This window comes from Pipra filicauda, unplaced genomic scaffold, assembly GCF_003945595.2.
Source record: "Pipra filicauda isolate LSUMZ 115617 unplaced genomic scaffold, ASM394559v2 scaffold558_size305803_pilon, whole genome shotgun sequence".
Lineage (NCBI taxonomy): Eukaryota > Metazoa > Chordata > Aves > Passeriformes > Pipridae > Pipra > Pipra filicauda.
In genome coordinates this window covers 123,463-145,520 of record NW_024104707.1, presented here as the reverse complement: position 1 = coordinate 145,520, position 22,058 = coordinate 123,463, and the positions used below count along the sequence as shown (strand labels likewise).

Below are 22,058 nucleotides of genomic sequence, written 5' to 3'. Positions count from 1 at the left end.
TGTGGGACATAATCTCTAGATGGCAGGATGAGACAAGCAGCTACGTGTGGGAACGCCTTCATCTGCTCCAGCAACAGTTGGTGATCCACAAGATAAGAAGAACATGGGTAACTGGCACTGGAATTAGCAAAAGCCATCTATCTGAAGTGTTCCAGCTGACCCCATGATAATTCTGCTTCTTATGCGTGTTAATAACTATCTTAGGCACACACAAATGTACATGTCTGATACACTTCTACTTAAGAGAATATGAAAAGAGTGAAAAGATAATATCCAGTACTCTGATCATTAAACTAACGGGATTGAATTTTAAAAGTAACAAGCTTTGTGAGCTTTTGCTTTTAATTCAGGTCATACAATCTCTCTTGCTAGGCATGATCAACTGGACTATCTTATTTATCCATTTGGTCTCTTTTCCAGTAGAGGAACAAGGAGAAAAAAAGAATTATGTGGTTAAGAATCCTATTCATAGTGTTATGGCTAGTATACCTTTTACTACACCTTCAGTATCTCTTCTCTACATGATTCAAAGCCTAAAAAATGAAACTATTTCTCTTTGACTGTTTTTCAATTTGTTACATATGACTGTTTTCGACTTGTTGCAAATAAACATTAAAAACCAACATAATTTGAGAACATTCATGAAACCTTGCTGGAACTCTCATCAGCTTTCAAACAACAAATTGTGCACTTTCTCCTTACCAGGACTTTTTTTTTCAGCACAGTATATGCTTTGAAGGAAACGTGCATGAACTGTTTTAATTTAAAGATGGCTTTTTACCATATAAGCTTGTTAGGAAGCTCCAATTTAATCTGTTTTTATCCACAAGATCCAGTCTGGAAACCATGGAGAAAACCTGCCTTAAAAAAATAAGCATATAACTTTTTGAGCAGGAAAGTATTCTGTTGATGAATGAACTCCAGATAGAGCTCAGAAGTTATGCCTGTAAATGAAGAGTGCAAACCAAGCTTTTCATGCAATGATTACGTAAGCATCAGCACTGCAAGAGTCATACATCTTACATTTGGGGAAGGATCCGTTTGTTCATATTTTGTATCTTCCTTCCCATTTGCTTCAGACTGTTGCAGTTGGTATGATCTGCCTTCAATGAAAGTAATATAGTCTTTGTAAGAGCATAACGGGCCTGCCAGGATACCCATGAAATTACAGTTGTAACTTAAATACTCCAGTAGACTTGGCATGCGTCTGTAATTCAAAGACAAGCAACTGGTGAGATGGGATGTGTAGTTCTACAGAATTTCCACAGTAGGAAAAGTCATACTCCATGTTATCTCTTACTCTGATTGCAGTAAAAAACACATGTACGAAAGCAGTTTATGTGTCTTCTGTAATCACAGCTTGAAACATTCTACACACAGAATTTCTTTCCAATCCATACTGAGCATTTTCAGACAGACCTCCTGAACTCTAATGACCCTGTCCTTGCCCAGCAGAGGTGTTTGACTGAAGCTGAGCCTGGGGAAGGAAAGGGAAGGCTGTTTCTCTGTTTGTTCATCTGTATTAGGTTCTCTATTTTGAATCAATAAACAAAGCCTTGTGTTAACTGGCAATAATTTCAGTTAAAACAAATGTCTCAAATCAAGCCTCTCTTGCCCAAGACAACACACTATTTTCAAGTCTCCTGAATAAAGAAAGGAGAAAGGGTAAGTTAAATACTGAAAAACAGAATTAAACAAGCATGTTTCTTCACCAGCTACTTCATATGTGTATTGTTAACTAGTCTCCTGTCTGATATGACATTAATTTGCATACACTGCATAGAACTTATAATGCTTTTCCTAAATAAGTATAAAACCTACTTCTAGTGACATTTTTCGGAAGAACAGATGTACAAATTAAGCTACAAATATAAAAAGCATGGATCTGTTTTACATGAGCTTGTAAACTCTCTGTCTTGAATGCAAACTGTAGAAATTGCACAGAACATTAATAAAGCACACAAAACAGCCCCAAAGCAGAAATGTGAGAAAGCCTACCTTACAGCCAAACACCTCTGTGATGGAGTCAAGTCTTCATTTTTCCGAAACATTCCTAGGGAAGAGGACAGGAAAAAGAAAATATAAAGAAAAGCTAAACCCCCACACATTCATTAATTAGCTGTTTCTTTACTCAGTAGAGCAAGCCTCATGCTGCAATGTAATTTCTTAACCCCTCAAGCAATTTCAGAGGTATTATGTCACATAACATTTTTGCTGGAGTTGGATCAAACAATTCTTACTGTTGATAGAATTACAAACTTTTGTATCTTCAGTTATATCCTGCAGTGCCTAAACCTGAAATCACATGGATTTCAGGAAAGCATTAAGACAACTTGTGGTAAGTGTTGACAAAAACAATTCTCCTACACTGGTTAAGACTTCAGAGTCTGCAGGTTTTAAAACTATTTATTCCCAGTCCTGGAAACTGGAGAAGCCCCCAAACCCTTTCAACATTGCAGCAACCCAGGGACATTACATTAGTCATTACAATTTTGATGCGTAGAATGAACACAGCCCAAGACAGATTTCAGCAATTCTAAACTTAAGGCAAACCTCAAGAGCACCTTTTCCCTGCAAGTAAAGATTGTGACCAAGGTCCAGTGAGGCAGGCACGGCAGCAAAGGATGCTACAGTCTTTTTCACAAGCACTAACAAGAAGCCCTAACCACTGCTAGCAGAAGGGGGCAGGCCAAGTCTAAGTTCAGCAGCAAGACTGAATTTACCTTCTTGCCATATGTGGCTCTTCCTGAAATGCTAGTGACCTATCCCTGAAAATGAGTCTTCAAAATCTGTACTCCCATAAAAGAGAAAAGTAAAAAATATTATTTTTAACACTTTAAATTATTATGAAATAGTCTAATTCAGAGGCACAAAAAAGTAGAACTCCCGCCTTCAGACATCCCTGGTTTATACCAGACAGCACTGCCTGCCAAAATGACCCCTTCATCTCTTCCTGCTGCCTCTCCAGTGGCTCAGACATTCCCACATGCAGCCATTCCCTGCTGTTCACATTTACAATTTTTCTTTGCCACTAAAAACTTTATTTTTATGCACATAGCTTCCTAAAGGAAATGAAGCTTATGAAATCCAACTTGAATTATCTTCCTCCGTAGCAGTGCTCAAACCCAACAGCCAACTTCCAAACAAGTTTGATGAGAGTAGAGGTAATATAGATATGAAATCCCAATGTGCTTTATGAAAACAGGTGTTTCTAAAGAAGATCCTCCTACTCCTCCTCTCACCGAATGGTTGCCTTCGACCCCACTCCTCAATTCCAGTATATCCACAGAGAGGAGCCCTTATACTTGATCCAAGTATAAGAAAAGTTTCAACTGCAGCCAACTTCTTTTTTAGATATCAAACTCAGTCAGACTTATGACAAAAAAAGATTGAGGGGATGGGGGGAAGTAAAACCTAATTTAATTCTGTGACTCATGGAAACACTTGTTATCTAAAGACAAGATAACTCTGTTGCCTCAGTGTGACTCCAGTGTGACTGTGACCTATACACACAACTTCAAAACCACGCTTCTAGTCTTCAACAAAGCCAAGAATACAGAGGGGTTAGCAACTTGCCATCTCCTCTCTTTCAATATGACCTGGAAAAATGTCTTCCTTGCTCCTGACCCTTCACAGTGGAAAGTTACCCTCATCCATACTCACTCAAGAATAAGTTCAGTAACTAAAGAACAAAGTATTATGCCCTAACTTCATGCAGGCACCTTCTCATCTTCATTGTTACATTTTCACATCTTCTCCTCGGTGCTATAGCAAAGATTTCTATGCTGATAAAGGTACTGAATAAAAAATGTCAAGCATTTTGAAAGACTGTGTAACCTTTAAGGCCATAGAGATTACAGTTCTCAGGTAGTGAATCTCTGAATTTAACACAAACTTAAACAGAAATTTAACACAAAGATGCCTTGTAAGGTGATAGATAGATCTTTTCTGCCCCTTTTTGCGTGACATGCCCATGGAGAGATGCAGATTCCACAATATGGTTAGTGTAGAGAAGTGTCCCATGCAGAGCTTTCAGTTTCTCACAGTCTCCACAATGCAAACTGACTGGAGCAGGAGCCCCCTTTGCCATTATATTCCATATGAGTATTCTACCCTTAAGTCAGAAGGAGGAAGAGATCACCAAGTGTGTCCAAATTAACTCGCATAAAGCCAGACTAGCCACCAAGTAAAGGTAATTAGTCAAATGAAAGATTTCACACCATTGATGTGGTATAAAAAAGGAGGAAAAAATCCTCCAACCTTAAATAGAAGAATCTAACCACTGAAATATGATCTGTGGTTTTGGAGGGGTGAGGAGGAAAGAACTGGTCAATTTAAAATGGGTTCCAGTTATATATATGTACAGACATAAATAAGAACTCAGGTAAGGCTCAAATAACCTGGTGAGCAATGCTCCTGCTGTCTCAAACATACTGCATAAAAATAAGCCTCCATTAATTTTTCATTTCCCTATCTCATTAAGACTTCCCTTCAGCCAGTAGATTCTTTGAGGCCAGTTTAGTGGCTTTCCCCACTTTTTTTTTTAAATACCTTCTCAGTGCCTTGAAAGCCCATTTATCATCTTTGCACAGTACACAAGAACAAGGAAACCATTGATCTCTGTCATACTCTTGAAAGCTTTCAGGGGGCTATTGATAAAATTCTTTAAATCATAGAAAATGTATATCTAAAAGGTGCTCTTACATTCATGTTTATCCAATATGTGATGAATTAATATATATACACTCAATATTTCCCAGGCAGTGTAAGCCCATGGGAACAGAGACCTCATAAATCACAGCTGTTCCCTACCTACACATTGGAGATGAAGAACCCCCACTTGAGCAGCACACTGCTGCTAGGGAACTCATGTGGGTTTGTAACTTTTCTTTGGGGATTATAAGAATTGTTTTCTCCTATCCCAAAGCAGGATACTGCCACAATAGCTGCAGCTCTTAGTTGATACCAAATCACACAGTGGAGATTTGAGAAAATGGGTTTTATCGAACATCTGTTAGAGAGGTGAAACAATTTGGTCATTCAGCAACTATAACTATTTTCTCATCCATAAAGCAGGAAATACTCCTGTGTTCCTCGCTTGGTAAAAGAATTTTGTAAATCATCGGTAATGAAATTTATCCCTAGTGGTCTAGGTCATGAGGAAGTTTCATCTTTTCATTCCCTCTCAAGAGCTCATATCCTAATGGTAACAAAACCAACATCTTCAGGCACACACAGCTATCCTGCCATATAGGCTTTATTAAGGGATAATATGACTCCTACTGTGCTCTCACTATGACAATACAATGTTTACAATCATACCATGGCACCATCCCAGCTTTGTGGTTAAACTAACCCACTTTTGTATTTGTATGGAAAACTGGCTAATCAGTAACTAATAATGCTTAGACATAAGGTTATATTACATTAATAATAAACATGGAGATCCTATTGTAATAAATTTTGAGGTTCTGAAACGGATCACCAGCTAAGCCCAAATGGATGGTGTTATTAAAATATTTTAAGACCTGAAGAAATACAGACAGTAAGAGTTTTAACTGTTACTAGTACATTGGCAGCAACAAAAGCAAATAGGTATAGATACCCACTGAGCAAAATTGAAAAAAAAAACTACAAAAAGCAAGACAATTTAGAAGTCGTGATATCCAGAGAGCCATGCAAGCAAACGCAGGCCCAGAGCAATACTTGAAGACTTAGAAGGGGAGAAATACAATATCATTTCTTTAACTGCTAATGATACATACTGTAATAAAAATTATTTCATAACTGATACTGAAATAATAATGACCATAATGTCATGATCACAAAAGGGAGCACTTTAAAAATAAAAAAAAAAAAAAGAAATCAAGAGACTATTGGAAAGAGATCAGTAAAAGAAACTCCTAGGTATAAGAAAGCATCAAGTTACAAAAAAAAAAAAAAAACAAACCCAAAGCACCACCACACCATGGCAGTTTCACTTATACAATTAACAGAAATATCAGAAAACAACATTCTTGGTTAAACAGCTGCAAATTTTTTGCTCTAATACAAAGATTTATAAAGTGGAACTGGGTCATGATGACCTATCAAAAATCCTTATGAGTATTTATTTCTACATACATAAGCACACATTTCTCTGCCTCAAGAGTTGTGAAAGTATAGACAAAACTGAACAACAGCAATCATCCAAATGCACTTTTTAAAAGACATAATAATTCATAAATGTAACGTTCTTAACTGACCCCTGTCATTACAAAAAAGAACCAAAAAAACCCAATCTGAAAAGTAAGTTGACCAAAACATGGTATTTCCCTTTTTATCGTGGTGTCACATTGTGGCAATCAGCAATTCAGCCTGGTAATCCTGTTCTGGTTTTAAGGTATCTACTTAAAATAACTTTGAATTATTACATCTCACATACAGAAACACATAAGCTGTCCAGCACTTCAGGACACCCACATTTCTACCCTTTAAGCCAGAGCAGACCAATATTAAAGTTGTCTGTCAGCCTTTAGAAAGATATGGTGTCTTTCTGCTGAATATTAGAATTATTTGCCTTTGAAAGAAGTAAAAGTTAACTGAAAATAAAGAAGAAACATTTTCATCAACTAAATCAAGAAATTATCTTTGACACTTCTGACACTATTCCATTGTTCAAGAACAGCTAACAAAACCATTACTACTAACATAATAGCAGGTACTCAGCTTGGATGGGACTGCTCACTTGCTGCAAACCAACAAGAAACTTACTTTCTACTTAAAATAAAAAAGAAAGAAAAAAAAGCATTGGCTGAAAAACCTCCCAAGTGTATCATGAAGAACCATAACCTGATGAGGTGGGTAGCAATAAATAATTAAGACTGTGACAACCAGTACAGTGTTTATGAAAAAGTTTCTTCACTTTTTTTTTTCTCACCTTCTTCACCTTTTCTATATATTTCATCTATGCATTGAAATATCTCTCCTCTCAGGGGCCATACTGGACAAAGACTATATTTTCATTATTTCACAAGGAGAAATGGGCTCGAATAGCCTATTCAGAATAGTCTATTTGGAAATCTTACAACTTTGCAATATTACAATAGCAATATGAGGGAAAACAGCATAAAATAATTCAGCCATTGTCCTAATAGCATACTGTTGGAGCAAAGCAACTGTGACCTAAAACACTGGAGTAAGACTAGCCTTTAACTATATTTTGCTAAGGCAGGGGTAAAATTTAAAAAAAAAAGGCCTTCAAGTTGCACATTCACTGCACTCCTTATCTTCTTTTAGTTCTCACAGTAAGTAAAAGCAGTACCTCACCAGATCTGCATCAATGTTTAATCTATTGCTTTTAAAAATGGAGAGTGCCAGATACAAAGAAGAAACAATAATTACAGAAAAAAGCAAGCAATATTCCCAGAAAAGCACATTTAAGAATTAGCAACTACAGAGCTGAAACCCAAGGCACAAGGGATGGGAGAAGGTTAATGTAGTGGGTTTCTGTGGCTGGGTTTTGTTAGCAGGGGGCTACAGGGGTGGCTTCTGTTAGAAGTTGCTTGAAGCTTCTCCTGCCTGGTGGAGCCAATGCAAGCCAGATCCAGGACAGGCTTCCTGCTGCTGGCCAAGGCTGAGCCAATCAGGAGCAATAGTAATGCCTCTGTGATAACATAGTTAAGAACATATTTAAGGTTGTTGCACAGGTGAAAATTCCAGCCAGGGAAGTGAGAACATGGGAACAACAAAGTAGAGACCAAGGTCAGTGCAGAAGGAGGGGCAGGAGATGCTCCAGGCACCAGAGCTGAAGCCCCTGCAGCCCGTGGTGCAGACCATGGTGAGGCAGCTGTGCCCCTGCAGCCCACGGAGGACCATCAGGGTGCAGAGACCCACCTGCAGCCCATGGAGGAGCCCTTGCTGGAGCAGGTGGATGCCTGAAGGAGGCTGTGACCCTGTGGGAGGCCCAAGATGGAGCAGGGTCCTGCAGGAGACCTCCAGGCCATGGAGAGAGGATCCCATGCTGGAGCAAGTTTTTCCCTGGCAGGACTTGTGGCCCCGGTGGGGCCCATGTCAGTACAGTTCATTCATGAAGGACTGCACCCCATGGAGGAGTGACCCATGGGACAGCAGTTTGGGAAGAACTGTTGCCTGTGGGATGGACTTGGCTGGAGAGGTCCATGAAGGACTGTCTCCCGGGGGAGGGACCCCACAGGAGCAGGGGAAGGAAGGACTCCTCTCCCTGAGCAGCAGCAGAAACAACAACTGACCACAACCCCCATTCCCTGTCTCCCTGCACTGCTGGGGGGAAGGAGGTAGAATTTTGGAAGCAAGGAGGGGTGGGGGGAAGGTGTTTTTAAGATTATTTTACTTCTCAGTCTTTTGCTCTGACCCTGTTAGTAATAAATTCAATTAATATCCCCACTTAGAGTTTGTTTTGCCCATGATGGTGATCAGTAAGCGACCTCTCCCAGCTCTTAACTCATGAACCCTTTGCTGTTTTTTTTCTCTCCTCTGTCCAGTTGCAGAGGGGAGTGAGAGAGCGGCTTTAGTGGGTACCTGGCATCCAGCCCAGGGTCAACCCACTACAGCTACACACACAAGAATAAAGAGTTTTGTGGTTAAAAAGCATGTGAGAACAGCCCCTGGGAACCAAGAAGAAGCTGACAAAATAAAATGGATTACGATTCTGGTTTCTTACCTGTATCTAGCCACACATTTTTATGGATGAGTGTAACATAATAATATGAAGAAATAATTTGGAAAAAATTATATATCATGTTTATTTTGATTTAAAAAAAAAACCATTTATTTTCTTTAAAGTTTCCTGTATTATTTAAATTAGAGAAAAGAAATAACAACAGGGTTGGGTAAAAAACTTTGAGATATTTGTTTTTTCCTTTTAAATATCAAAATCAAATCTAATGTTCCCTAGTTCTGCTGACTGAATCTTCTGGAGATATAAAAGTAAGTATATTGTGACCTCCAGACCTTCGATGGGTTATGAATATAAACATTGGAGGAGAATCTTTGTTTAAGATTCCTTAAGGACTAGAATTAAAAACAAGCTGCCAAAGTGCATACAGATTAGTGAGGTTGGATTTGGATATGGGTATTTCTGGAAAAGATCCTTAATCTCACACAGAATTGCAATAAAATGAGTGAGGCTCATGAGTGGGGATGAGTGGGTTATAAGCAAAAAAAAGAGGGAGAATGCCATGTGAACTCATTGCAAGATACAAAGCTAAGAAGTGACAGTATCTCTCCATCTCCCCTGCTTAACTTTTAGTACCTTATAAGTACAATTGCTAAAGGCTTCTCTACTTTCCACCACCTCATAGCTAGAAACTTCTCATGCAAGTCAAATCCTCCATTTTATAGCCCTTCTAGACAAACCCCCTGCTTCTAAAACAACTGCAACGCAACTTTTCTTCTCCAAAATATGCTAGTTTTAAATTTGATTAAAAAGTGCTCCAGATTATAGGATCTAAAGTACAAAAAATGTCTGTTTCTCCCCTAACTCTGTCATTAGTGTTGCAGAAATAAATCTAAAGCTTGCCATAATGAATAAATATGGACACCAATAGTCTGGTGCTGCATGTACAATACAAATCATGTATTCTGCCTTTAGAATATACATGTGAGATGCCAAAGATAATCAGCAAAAAATACAAAGCAAGTGACTGACTACACTGACTACTCATTTTTGACAGTGCTTATCTGAGAAACTGTAAAGTGAGAACTATCAAAGACTGAAGTTCAAAATGTAAATCACAATACATGAAAGGCATACTCCAAATTTCTTCAGGTGTAAATTTATGATCCATGCAAACTTCTGAGAAGTCTGTATTATACAGTGAACTTACATTAATCCTATGCAATTTCCATAGAGTTTTCCTGCTTAAAAATCCCCCTCACAGTAACAGCACAGGGGTGTAACAGTTATAGGGGTAGTTGTTATTTATTTATGGGATTCCATACTAATTTTCAGCAAATCCACTTAGCTAGACAGACTCTTTCATATGCAGTGTGAGTGAGTGGCCTTCCTGATTACGTTCAGTTCACTCCAGGACCTTCCAATGCATCACTAAAACAGCTCAACACAAGGAACTGGCTGCCATGGCAAGATCAAGTCTTGCCTTTACCACAAAACAAACCTAATTACAACTAGAGTCTTGAAGTTTACCAAGAACTTTCACCAACACTTTTCAGCTGTTTATTTTCATTATCTCTCCTTGGATCTACTGGTAAAAAAAGAGGGAGGAAAATAAAGTGATTGGTGATTAATATAGCCAAGTTGATCTGACTAGAGGTTCAGAGTGCCATTAATCACTTAGAAGAATGTTTTCAACATTATCTCCTCTCTTGTCAGTCTATCTCTAAGTAACTTCACGTAGAAGCATGGACCTTTGTACAGTGAACAAAAGCCCACTGACAGCAGGCTTGTTTTCATTAATTTCTTGTGAAGGATCCCTTTTAAGTTGTCTATAGTTAAAAAACTTTGCTTCAATGCAATCCTAGTTTCCCCTGTACACCTTTTCTTAGTACCTCCTGACACCAGACTAGCAGTTGCTCCCGAATTCACATTGGTCACATCAACTTTTGAAAGTCATGTTCACACTGCAACTGTGATCATCCAACTCAAGTCAAGGATTCTGCTAAATTGCAGATACAACCAGAGAGAAAGTTTTTAATATACTACCAGTTACTCCTCATACGCTGACAAAGACTTTAGAGGTCAACAAGGAACAAAATTTCAAGATTGATACTCAGAATTCAATAGTATCTACAAGAAATCCAGACAGAAAACAAGCTTATGAGGAAAACACAAATTATTTGAACTAATTTAAATAGGAAAAAAATCTCTTCTAGTTCATTATGAAAGTTAATAATAGAGATGACTAAATGAAACATTTGTTTCAAGATTGCCAGGAAAACTCACATGCTTGTTCCATACCACCACTCCACTATTTGTACATGATGTCAGCAAATTCAGAATATTTCTTTCTACTAAGAAGCAGCATGTATCTTAGGTACTAGAACTATTACTTCCTTATAATAACCTGTTTCCTCTAACTTGTGTACTCTGTAGTCCAATTAATTATAGATTGCAAGACTAATACTTCTGAATATATTTTCTCTGGAAGTTAGATATCAACTTCTTTGACCGACTAGATATGCCTAGCATTACTCATTTTCATTCATACAAAAAATACTTACAAAAAGGTGTTTTCCTGCTTTTTCATATTCCTGAATGCTGCTGCCTACAGGCTTCTCTAGCCAGTGCAAATTAACAAGAATGGAAAAAAAATGAAACATCAACAGCACTAAAGGTAGGACACGTGAGACAAAAACATATTAAACTCAATTACATAATGTTACTAAAGGAATTTCAGGACAGCAGGTGGCTTGATCCAGGTGTCTGGGGCTACACTCCCAAATCTTCAACTGACAGCTGTAGCTCGAAGTGATTCAATCTAATTGGACACATTTATTAGATGGCATTTTAAACTGTAAAATGAAAATTACTCCTTTGAATTTAAAGGTAACTAAACATCTAGCTACCCTACCCACAAAAGCCAACATTAGGATTCATTGTCACAACTAAGGCCCACTTATCTGATGGATAAATCTAACAGGAGAAAAGACATAAGCATAATTAGATAATCTCCCTGTTCACAGCAATATGTTAGCAGTGAGTGTAATTATGATAGTAAACAAAATGAAACATATACAAAGGCTTTATAAAAATCTGTATATATGGCACAAACTAGGGAAGAGCTCAAAAGTTAGCATTTTAAAACAAAAGATGCTCAACAACAGAAATTACATGTGCTCCTTCTACCTATCTGTCAGCAGCAGAGATCTCTGAATTGGGAAATTCCTTAGCTAACTATCAGGATCAATAATCCAGCCCAAAAGAATGTCACTGGTCTTTGGTCACTGACTCCAGAAGTGTCACTGGTCTTCTGATAAGTCATGTCTTCTGCACAGTGTCAGCATTTTTAGAGCTTCTGTAGAGTCTGAGCAACACTTCTCAGCACTTTCATTAGTAAGCATCAAAAGAAATAATTGAGACAGAAAAATATGTTTTGACCTAAACCACAAAACTGGACTAAAGTAACTCACTGACTCATGACAAATATTCCTTAAATTTATTTTGTATGGAAAATTAAACACAGTAAAGAAATCTTACCGTCATGAATCTCAAATGCCAAACTAGTGATCTTCTGTGTAATTATCATCATTGGACTGTTTAAAAAAAGGAAGAAAGAATAATTTAGATAGAAGTTCAGGATTTTCTTTCACATGGAAATACCAGGGAAAGTTTATACTAGTAGTCCAGTCTAATTACTCTAAACTGGAAGATCTGCAATGCAAGAACAAAGTGAAGAATTTTTTTGAGCTCAAACCATTATAGAGTTTTCAATGCAATGAAAAGAATTTAAGCCTTAAATGCAGTATTTGATAATTCACACCTTTTATTGCTTCATTAGATTCCACAAACACAGCTAGTGTTTCACATGTATTTTCTACTAACATAGTTTCTTTTTTTTACCATAAGAAGAGTAAAGGAAAAAGGGTAGTAAAAGCAATTATATTCATTGCAAGTTACTGCAGCAGTAAAAAAACACAATAAAATTATACCAAAGTTGAACATTAAAATAAATTGTTTAGGTATGCTGACCACTTCCAGTGTTTCTACTAACGCCTGGTCCTATACTTAATTTTTCCATCTAGAATTATTATTTGCTTCAAGTAAACATATCTGGTAAAACAAAAACCCAGTATAATTATACTGGTTCCAACAGAGTTCCCTTTGTTCTGAATTTGGTATACTTGGGTGAATCATAAACTATCCAAGAAATATTCTTCCCTGGCTATCCAACTCAGCTTTGTACTGAGAAATTATACCATCTTCGTAGTATTTTTGAATGAGTAGAGTTTTTGAATGATGTAAATCTCAATATTGAAAACCCTCAATCTGGGGGAGGGAAAGAACAGAGGACTGCGCAAAGTAAGCTACTAAAATTTAGAAATTTAACTTTGAAATCGGATCTCAAAAAATGTATCAGAGTTATATTTACCTAGTAGTGAGCTGGAGGAAAAAAACCAAAACAACCAAACCACAAAACCGAAACTCAACAAAAAATCCCCAACAAACAAAAAAAAGCACAACAAAATAATCATACTGTAAATTGGGCATTAGTTTGTTCAAGTTTTGAGTGCACTTAGCATTTTTATAACACATTTAAGTTGGCCCAGGAAAACAAATCCAAAAGCCGTCAAGTTCTCCTTCATTGACAGGGCTACACCAGTATTTTGCCAGATTAATTTTTTCAAATTAATTTTTTTTTTAGGTAATGGTAATTTCAAAACACACAATTATTTCCAGTCCTCAAAATGCAATCGGGGAAAAAAAATTCTACTGTTATTATCAGTGCCCCAAAATCCTGATATGAAGACTAGAGTGACAAGCAAGGGTCATCAAGGAAGAGAACTAAGCAAGAACAGATAGTCTGGTAAATCCTTCATATGTCTTTCCAGCATTTCAGCTGAAGACCTGCCTGGTGCTGGCAGAAATCCCCAAGTGATTCTGAACATAATAGGTTTTCCCATTAAGCAGACGTGACAGCATGGATCCTGCCTGGTGGAAGGATGGAGTCCAGGAGGAGCCCAGTCGGCCCTTACACTAATTCCAGCTGATAGGTCTGTCATTGTTGTCACAGCAGGCACCAGTTTGGGGTTTTTTTGCCTTCTGAAGTGGTTATTCCAGTATCATCAAAGATTTGGCTGAGGAGCAACAATCTAGAGACTAGAAGAGGAAGAGTCCTTCCTGGCACAGTGAGGCTGTGAACCAGGATTTTAACAGCCCCTTTTAGGTGCTGGGAGAAAGAGAAAGGAGGCAGCAGAAGGCTCATTGGTAGTACTGCAGCCAGGCCCACACAGCTCTGCACAAGCAATTGCCTCTCCAGTACAAGGTCTCCTCAGCTTTGTCCATTGTCAGTGCATTGAGACTGTCCTTTAAACTTTTCCCAGATTTTCTCAGCTTGGACACCTTAGATGGGCATGGCATATTAGGAGAAATATCTAGGTAAACAGATATTCGGAGCTCCTTTGGGGCTAACCACCGTAGGAATCCTTGCCAACATGTTTAGAAGAACTTGCTGATGCTGGGGTTCAACAGCTGGCTGGGCAACTTTAGTTATTTTCTTGAGTTTACTCTCTTATCCTGGAACTAGGGAAAGTTTTCTTTCTCTGCCTGTTTTGGAAGTAACCTCTGTCTCGGGTGTCAAGGGAGCATAAGCAGTGTATGCCAGAGATTTAATGTGATGTGCATCCAACTCCCAAACTGGTGCATGAAAGGGTGGTTTAAATCTGACAGCTCAAACATACAATCAGATAGTTGGATCTAGGCTTCAGAACAGTTCTGTCCAGAGCACAGAGCTCATAAATCATAGTATTATAGAATGGTTTGGGTTGGAAGCGGACCTTGAAGATCATCTAGTTCCAACTCCCCTGCCATGGGCAGGGACATCTTTAACTAGACCATGTCACTCAGAGCTCCATCCAACTTGGCCTTGAACACCTCCAGGATGGGATGTGAGAATCTTTGGACATGTTTAGACCCAGCAGAAATCTCTGAGCTAACACAAAACCAGCAGAGCCACAAAGCCAGCTGCTATCTGAAAGCAGTTACAGTTGCGTTTGAGAAACGGTGCACTCAAGCTCTACTAATAGTTTAGAGAGAACAACAACAAAGTGCAATTACACCATTTCCAGAGTCAGCTCAGAGCTTTGATCACTGCCAATGTTGTACACTTTGGCCCTACAGTGAACTGGAAGGGATAGCATTTGGATTACAGTTCAACTTGTAACGGTGAAATAAATTCAACATCAGTAAATCTAGTTTCAGTGAATTTACACGTCTGTCTGTGTTGCAAGCTCTCATTACAGCCCATGGAGATCTAGTCAATAGTCAGGGGCATCTGACGAGTGACCCAGTTCATGCTCAGGTAGATACTTAGCAGTCGGTCAGCTGAAATGCCCTCCAGACTCTACTGTCCACATCGATCACATCTCTGCTGACTACAATTGGAACTCGGATATCTGGCTTGAAGGCAGGCACTTGGATGTAAGACAAATGTAGAAAGATGTTTCAGAAGGTAAGAAGATAAAGATGACAGAAAAGATGAACTTTAACATAAAGGCTTTTGGCTTCAGCCTACAAGTTAAGTTTCTGGACTATGTGCCTGTTACTTATGAAGACTGAGAAGCAACAAGGCTAACAAGTACAACTCTACTACAGGTAATACTAAACTACAAAGACCACTGCCATTCATAATATTCCTGAAAAGTATTTAATGCACTATTTTTAGCAGTAGCAAATACTCCCCACCTCTTTTTTCCCCCCAGAATACACACTCTCCTTTAAACCAACAAAAGCACAATCATAATAGCAAATTTGTTTAGAAGAAATGTTGTGCTTCACTTCTCTGTGTCTGCAGCACAAAGAAGAATCACCAATGTGGTTTATTTTTACTTTGCCCATTTGATTCTGTTTTGCTCCTACACAGTTTAAGTCAAATATAGGTAGAAGTTCATTATATAAAATGAGGGCATATAGAAACAAAACTTTCTGTTTCCAAGGGCTGTGTGAGTACCTTATCATCCAGGTGCCTGCCTCCTTAGCTTTCTCCTTCTTAAATATCTAACATAAAACCAGAACCAAAAGAAGCTAAAAGCTAAGTTCCATTAACCATTCAGATTTTCTTCAAAAAGTTGTATCAGACTGTGCCAGGCAAGCAAGTAAGCCAGACACAATTCAAGGTTCATCATGCTGTCATGGGTGGTAGCAGAGACTTTGGGGAAAAAAGAGAAGAGAAAAAATTCCCATAGCCATCAAATCCTTTATGCCATTCAGACAGGAACAGGAGGCAACAGGTAACACATGGGTGGTTCTAACAAGACACAAAAATTCTCAGGTTTTTATGATTAAAGCACTTATGTGTGTCAATATGGACATACATGCTCAGCTTTCTCCCCAAGTTTAAAAGGCTGACACACATGGGAGGGATGTGGGGGAGCAAACAACAAAAAAAACCCCACAACAACAGATACAGTATCACTTAGGAGGACAAGATGGAAAGATTATTTTTCTCCTTACCCAGAAAAATCCGCAGAATACTGTCCATAGTCAAAGATATAGACTCTAGTAATTTGGCACACAGTGAGGTATCCCAAAGCAAAAACAAAGCAATACCTGGAAGGAAAATGGGGAAAAAAAGCTTTTCAATTAAAAAACATAAATATTTCTCCATTGAATAAACTACCTTTTAAATAGACTTTAATCTCCAATTATTTCTAGTGAATGTTACATAATTGGAGTCTGTAATTACACCTTTATTGTGCCCGAGGATTTTTTGTAATGTTTATTCTATGCAAGCACAGAATTTTTTTTTATAAAGAAAGCAGTACAACCATACAAATCCTATTGTCATTCATTAAATAAAGCATAGGAATTATAATTTTAAGTGCCACTGTAAAAACTGGAAGTCCTATAAAGAGAAAATTAATCTGTTAAGCTTTTTTTTTTTTTTTAGTTCAGAGTTAATTAATGTCTGTATGAGTATAGAAGTTTGGCAAATTATACATAAAACATAATTTACATTGAATGTATTTCTATACATTCGAAATTCAGTACTACAAATCCCCTTGCTGCTGTTTTCAAAGGAAGTGGAAAAGGCAATTAATTTTCAAATACACGTTAAAACATATCTGAGTGAAAAAGGAACAGGATGCCTTTATGTCTTCTGTTAAGATGATCCTCAGGAAATGTAAGAAAAAACACAGATAAGTACCACCCTGTGTGTTTTATGTATTATAAAAAGAAATTTCACATATTGTTTTCTCAGTACAACAGTCCACCAGTGAGAACTGACTTGCCAATACACCTCACAAAATCTGCCAGATATTCTTTGAAGTCAAAAAGGGTGGTGAATGCCAACAGGAACTTAACTAATCCTCTAGGGCTTTACGTATGAACTGTACAGTCTCAGTTTCATGTTCACAAGACTAATGTGCAATCTGTACAGCAGGTCATATACTACATTAAAAACCCAGTTAGAATAAAAATATCCATACAACAAAAATCATAACCAGGGCTGGATTTAGGTGAAATGGTGAGGGACACCGCAGGAAGACCTTGGAACATGATTCTCCTTTCTTTTCCAAATAAATATTTTGAAAATAAAAGCTAACATAAGAAATTCTAAGGTCTTAGAAATTATTCTTCCATCTGAAAGTTGCTACTCAACACCTGTAGTTTAACCTTTAATTGAGAATTGTGCTAGATATAGACCATTTAATATTTTCAAACATCCAACTTTGAAATTTCAGATTACCTTAAATATCAGTAGCTACATTAAACCACACTTGTTATTTAATTTGGGGGGGGAAAGGTTTATAGTGTCTGTTTTAGAAATAGTTCATTTTCTGTTTTCATTAACATTAATAATCCAGAAACAGTATGGTATTGGGTGTTTGTAGTAAGAATTCAACACAATTACACAATGGTTGTCTCATAATTATACCAAATAATTTCATCAAGAAAAAAAATTAAGACAAGTAGTATGTAGTGGACTGTAGATATCAGGAGTATGATATAATGTAGAATTCTTAAAGTTTGGAATTAAAATTTTCCTGAGATATTTTAAGAAAAACAGTGCAATTGGTCTAGAATAAACAGAATTACAGAAGTACCTCTATCTGTAGCTTTCATAACTTCAAATGCTATCTACAGAAGTAATACATACTTTGTTAGGACAAGAAACGCACTTATTAGTGGATTAGGTACACACCTTCAGACAGAAGAAAACAGACACCAGTTTCTACTCCTAACAGTTTACATAAAATATTTATGTTGGTTTTAATCAAGGCATCACAAAGACTTCCTTTGGCAAGGAGAAAAGCTATGCTGATAAATACAAGTGAAGAAATACTAATAAATATCCTAAAATAAAAGCACTTGAGAAGTCAGGAAACTTGAGGGTTCTCTTTTGGAGTCCATATGATACAGTCCTGCTGGATTATGTAATCCTGCAACTGCAGATTCCTGTCTCATTGAAGAAACAGGTCATTATTCTTGATATCTTCTACAGGCTTTGTATTCAGGATTTTACTTACTGCATATGTTCCACATGCTGCACTCAAGAAGTCTGGTATTTCCCCATGAGCATTTCCTGTTACTCTCCATGCATTCAAGTGTTTCATAAAAACTGCATTCCTCTTTAAGATGAATTTTAGTGACAGTTAATGATACCCCAGTTCCACATATACAAGAAAACTGAGAAATAATGAGACTATGTGAGTCTGAATATCAAACCGGGGAGATGCAAGGTCAATTCTTGGACAAACTTATTTTTTCAAAGTTGACAGAAAGAAGATAACTTGTTCAGAAAAGCATCTGATGCTTGACATCCTCACAGAGAAGCTGATGACATATAGGCTGGAGGAGCAGACAAAGTGGACTGAAAAGAGGCTGAACAGCCAGGTTCAAAGGTGGTGATCAGTGGCACAAAGCTGAGTTGGATGCCAGTAACTGGCTGTGTACTCCAGGGATCAATATTGGATCTTATCCCCTTCAACATCTTAATTAATGATCTGGAAGATGGGTCAGAATTGAGCCCCATCAAGTTTGCTGATGACACCAAACCAGGAGGAGCAGCTGATACACCAGAAATTCTTGCTACCATCCAGAGAGACCTTGACAGATGGAGAAATGGACTGACAGGAACCTCACGATGGTCAGTAAGAAAAACCCCAAGCATCAGTACATTCTGGGGGCTACCCAGCTGGACAGCAGCTTGGCAGAGAGGTAGCTGGGATTCCTGGTGAATACCAAGTTGGACATGAGCCAGTAATGTGGCCTTGTAGCAAAGAAGGCAAGGGGGAGGGCCAGCAGTTCGAGGGAGGTGATTCTGCCTCTCTGCTCTGCCCTGGTGAGACCTCACCTGGAGTGCTGCATCCAGCCCTGGGTCCCCAGCACAGGAGGGACATAGAGCTGCTGCAGCAAGTCCAGAGGAGGGACACCAAGATGATTAGAGTACCTCTTCTATAAGGAAAGCTGGAGTAGCTCAGCCTGGAAAAGAGAAAGCTCCGTTGAGACCTTTATTGTGGCCTTACAGTACTTGAAGGCCTATAAGAAAAACAAACTTTTTAGCAGGGCCTGTTGTGATAGAACAAGGGGTAATGGTTTTGAAAACTGAAGGAGAGTCAATTTAGATTAGATATAAGAAAGTGGTTTTTTATGACAAGGGTGGTAAAACACTAGCACAGATTGCCCAGAGAAGTTGTGCATGTCCCATCCCTAGAAACATTCCTAGAAACATTCCTAGAAACATTCCTAGAAACATTCAAGTTGGGCCGGATGGGGCTCTGAGCAACCCGATCTAGTTGAAGATATCCCTGGAGGGGTGGACTAGATGACCTCCAATTCAAACTATTCTATGATTCTATGAAATAGATGTTAGCCCTCATAACCAACGTGGTAGGGCTTCTCACAACATTCAGTTAATATCCACACTGAAGTTATAGTGCAGAAATGGAAGAAAAAAAAAACCACCGTGAACTTCTTTATTAGATTCCAGATTTAATTTTTCTGTCTAAAACAGAAGCTGTCTTCCCACAGAGCAGTGAAATTTGCTCTTATGTTGCATTCACCAAACACAACTATGAATTTTAACTATCTTCCAACAATGTCAGACACAGCTCCAAGTTACACACAGCTTGGAAGACTGCAAATTTTTAACTGATTAGTAAACACATGCAATCCATTGTATACTTTTCACCTTACAACTGCATCTCTGCACGTTAGTCATGCCATATCACACCCCTTATCAATGAGAAATGTCATTTAATTAGGCAAAGTGCAGCAACATGCTCTCCCTAAAAGAAATGTAAAAGGTTTATGACAGCTTATATCACTCCTTTTGTTTCTCCTGCAGGTTTGTGGTGCAACTTGCTAATCATCTTAATTCCCATACAAATGCACCTTTACTTAAAAAAATTCAAAACAGATCTGAAAATTCTTTGAGAACTTTCTAAAGTACTCTTACTGCATGTTTCTTTGAGGATTCATTCATCAAAAAGACTTCTGAGATCAGAAAATTGAATAAGGTTTTGCAGAGTTCAACTGTATCAAGCTTTACCCAACTGCAATACTAATTACAGACTGCACACAAATGAAACAGTTTTACCCAAGGCTAAATTTTCTCCCCCAGCAGAAAAACTATTGGTCTTAAAAGTCAATGTTACTCTATACTTGCTACTGTCTGAATAATGTCTTGTGAGCAGAAAGAAGTAATTCACACTGGACATAAGCAGCTACAAGCAAGTCACAATATTGTTATTATTATAAGTAACTTCTAGACAAACTGACCTGCAGTGAACACTGTATTATATAACAGAAAGACACAAGGACATTCATTTAGAATATGATTGAGGCTAATTCACAGGATCTTTGTTAATACTTTACTTTATTTATCAGCAGATGTGACAAACTCAGACATATCTGGGAGACACTGTAGCAATGAATACCAGAAAGAACAACAGAGTGGTATCTATAACTTCTGATCTAAAGTTAAAAAAAAAAATAGGCAAACTATATTGAATAACCTGTTCTACAGAAAAGCTTTTCTTGTACAGGTATTCCATATTATATTTTAATTCCTCACAACTCTGAACTTCTGAGAGGACTAAAAATAATATTTATTATGTTCTACCTATCAAATTCTATCTTTCCTTTAAAAAGAAATATATAAAGTAAACTACCAGAAGGTTTTTTTTAAAGTATATTCTAACATATTATGAATTAAATACCTTATAAAAATATACATATAGATTACAATATAAAGAAAATACTAAGTAAGCAGCCTCTCAAAGTAGTACTTTACGGATGGTGTTCATCAAGAGAACATCTGTTTAATTCTATTAAAAAAAACCCAGCAAATTAATCTCTTATTAGCATAGAAAATACATAGTCCTATATCATTATTTCTTGTTCAGTCATTTTTTGCCAAGTAATATTAACCAGCATAGATATTAGGGGCTTTTATCTGCATATGTATATAAAGCCATAAAGCTTCCTTATATGTATATCTATATGTGTGTGTGTGTATATACACACAGACAGACACATGTACAGATACACACACTTCAGTTCCTTCACGTGACAGGAACTTCTTTTCGTCTCCAAACATCTTGATGGAATTTGATACACCTTTTGTATTACACTTGTTACTGCTAAATTGGAGTAGCAACACTAAATAGATTCTGAAGCAGCATTTCTGCTACTGCAGAAAACCTTAGTCTCATCCCTGTACTACCCTTCTTTTTTTTTGTCCTTGCAAGTTTAACATTCACACCAGCACTGCCCATCTACTCCAGTGCAAAGTGGTCTGATTTTGTTTGAACAGTTGATTTTTTTTTTTTCTCCTACAGGCAAAGCCTTTTTATCCAGTGTCAGCTTACAAATTCACTCCATGTGATACAGCATCATGGTTTAAACCCAGCTGGCAACAAAGCACAACAGAGCCGCTCACTCACTGCCCCCACCACCTACCCACACCCCACGGGGGAGAGGAGAATCAGAAAGAAAAGGTAAACTTCGTGGGTTGAGATAAGAACAATTTAATAATTAAAACTAGATATAATAATAATTGAAATTTTAAGGAGAGGAAGAAAGAGTAACAGAACCCAAGAGAAACAAGTGATGCACAGTACAATTCCTCCCCACCCACTGACTGAGAAGCAGGATCAGTTCCCTTCCAGGTAACTCCCCCCAGTTTATACACTGAGCATGATGCTCTACGGTGTGGAATATCCCTTCAGCCAGATCAGGTCAGCTGTCTTGGCCATGCTTTCTCCCAGCACCTCCTCACTGGCAGAGCATGGGAAACTGCCAAGTCCCTGACCTGAGAGTAAGCACTATTTAGCTATGGCCAAAATGTCAGTGTGTTACCAACACTATTCACATACTCAGTCTCAAACACAGCACTGTACCAGTTACCAGGAAGAAA

General features: G+C 37.9%; 1 protein-coding gene across 1 annotated transcript in view; it reads right to left on the bottom strand.

Moving 5' to 3' along the window:
* The window catches only part of MBOAT2 (membrane bound O-acyltransferase domain containing 2), a 98,552-nt gene that overhangs the window by 23,317 nt on the left and 53,177 nt on the right, over positions 1–22,058 (bottom strand). The window contains exons 4-7 of the mRNA XM_027747579.2: positions 16,148–16,243; positions 12,176–12,231; positions 1,999–2,053; positions 1,024–1,207 (exon numbers count right to left, since the gene is read on the bottom strand). Of these exons, the coding sequence (XP_027603380.1) occupies positions 1,024–1,207; positions 1,999–2,053; positions 12,176–12,231; positions 16,148–16,243 (391 nt within the window). The remainder of the gene's footprint in view (positions 1–1,023; positions 1,208–1,998; positions 2,054–12,175; positions 12,232–16,147; positions 16,244–22,058) is intronic.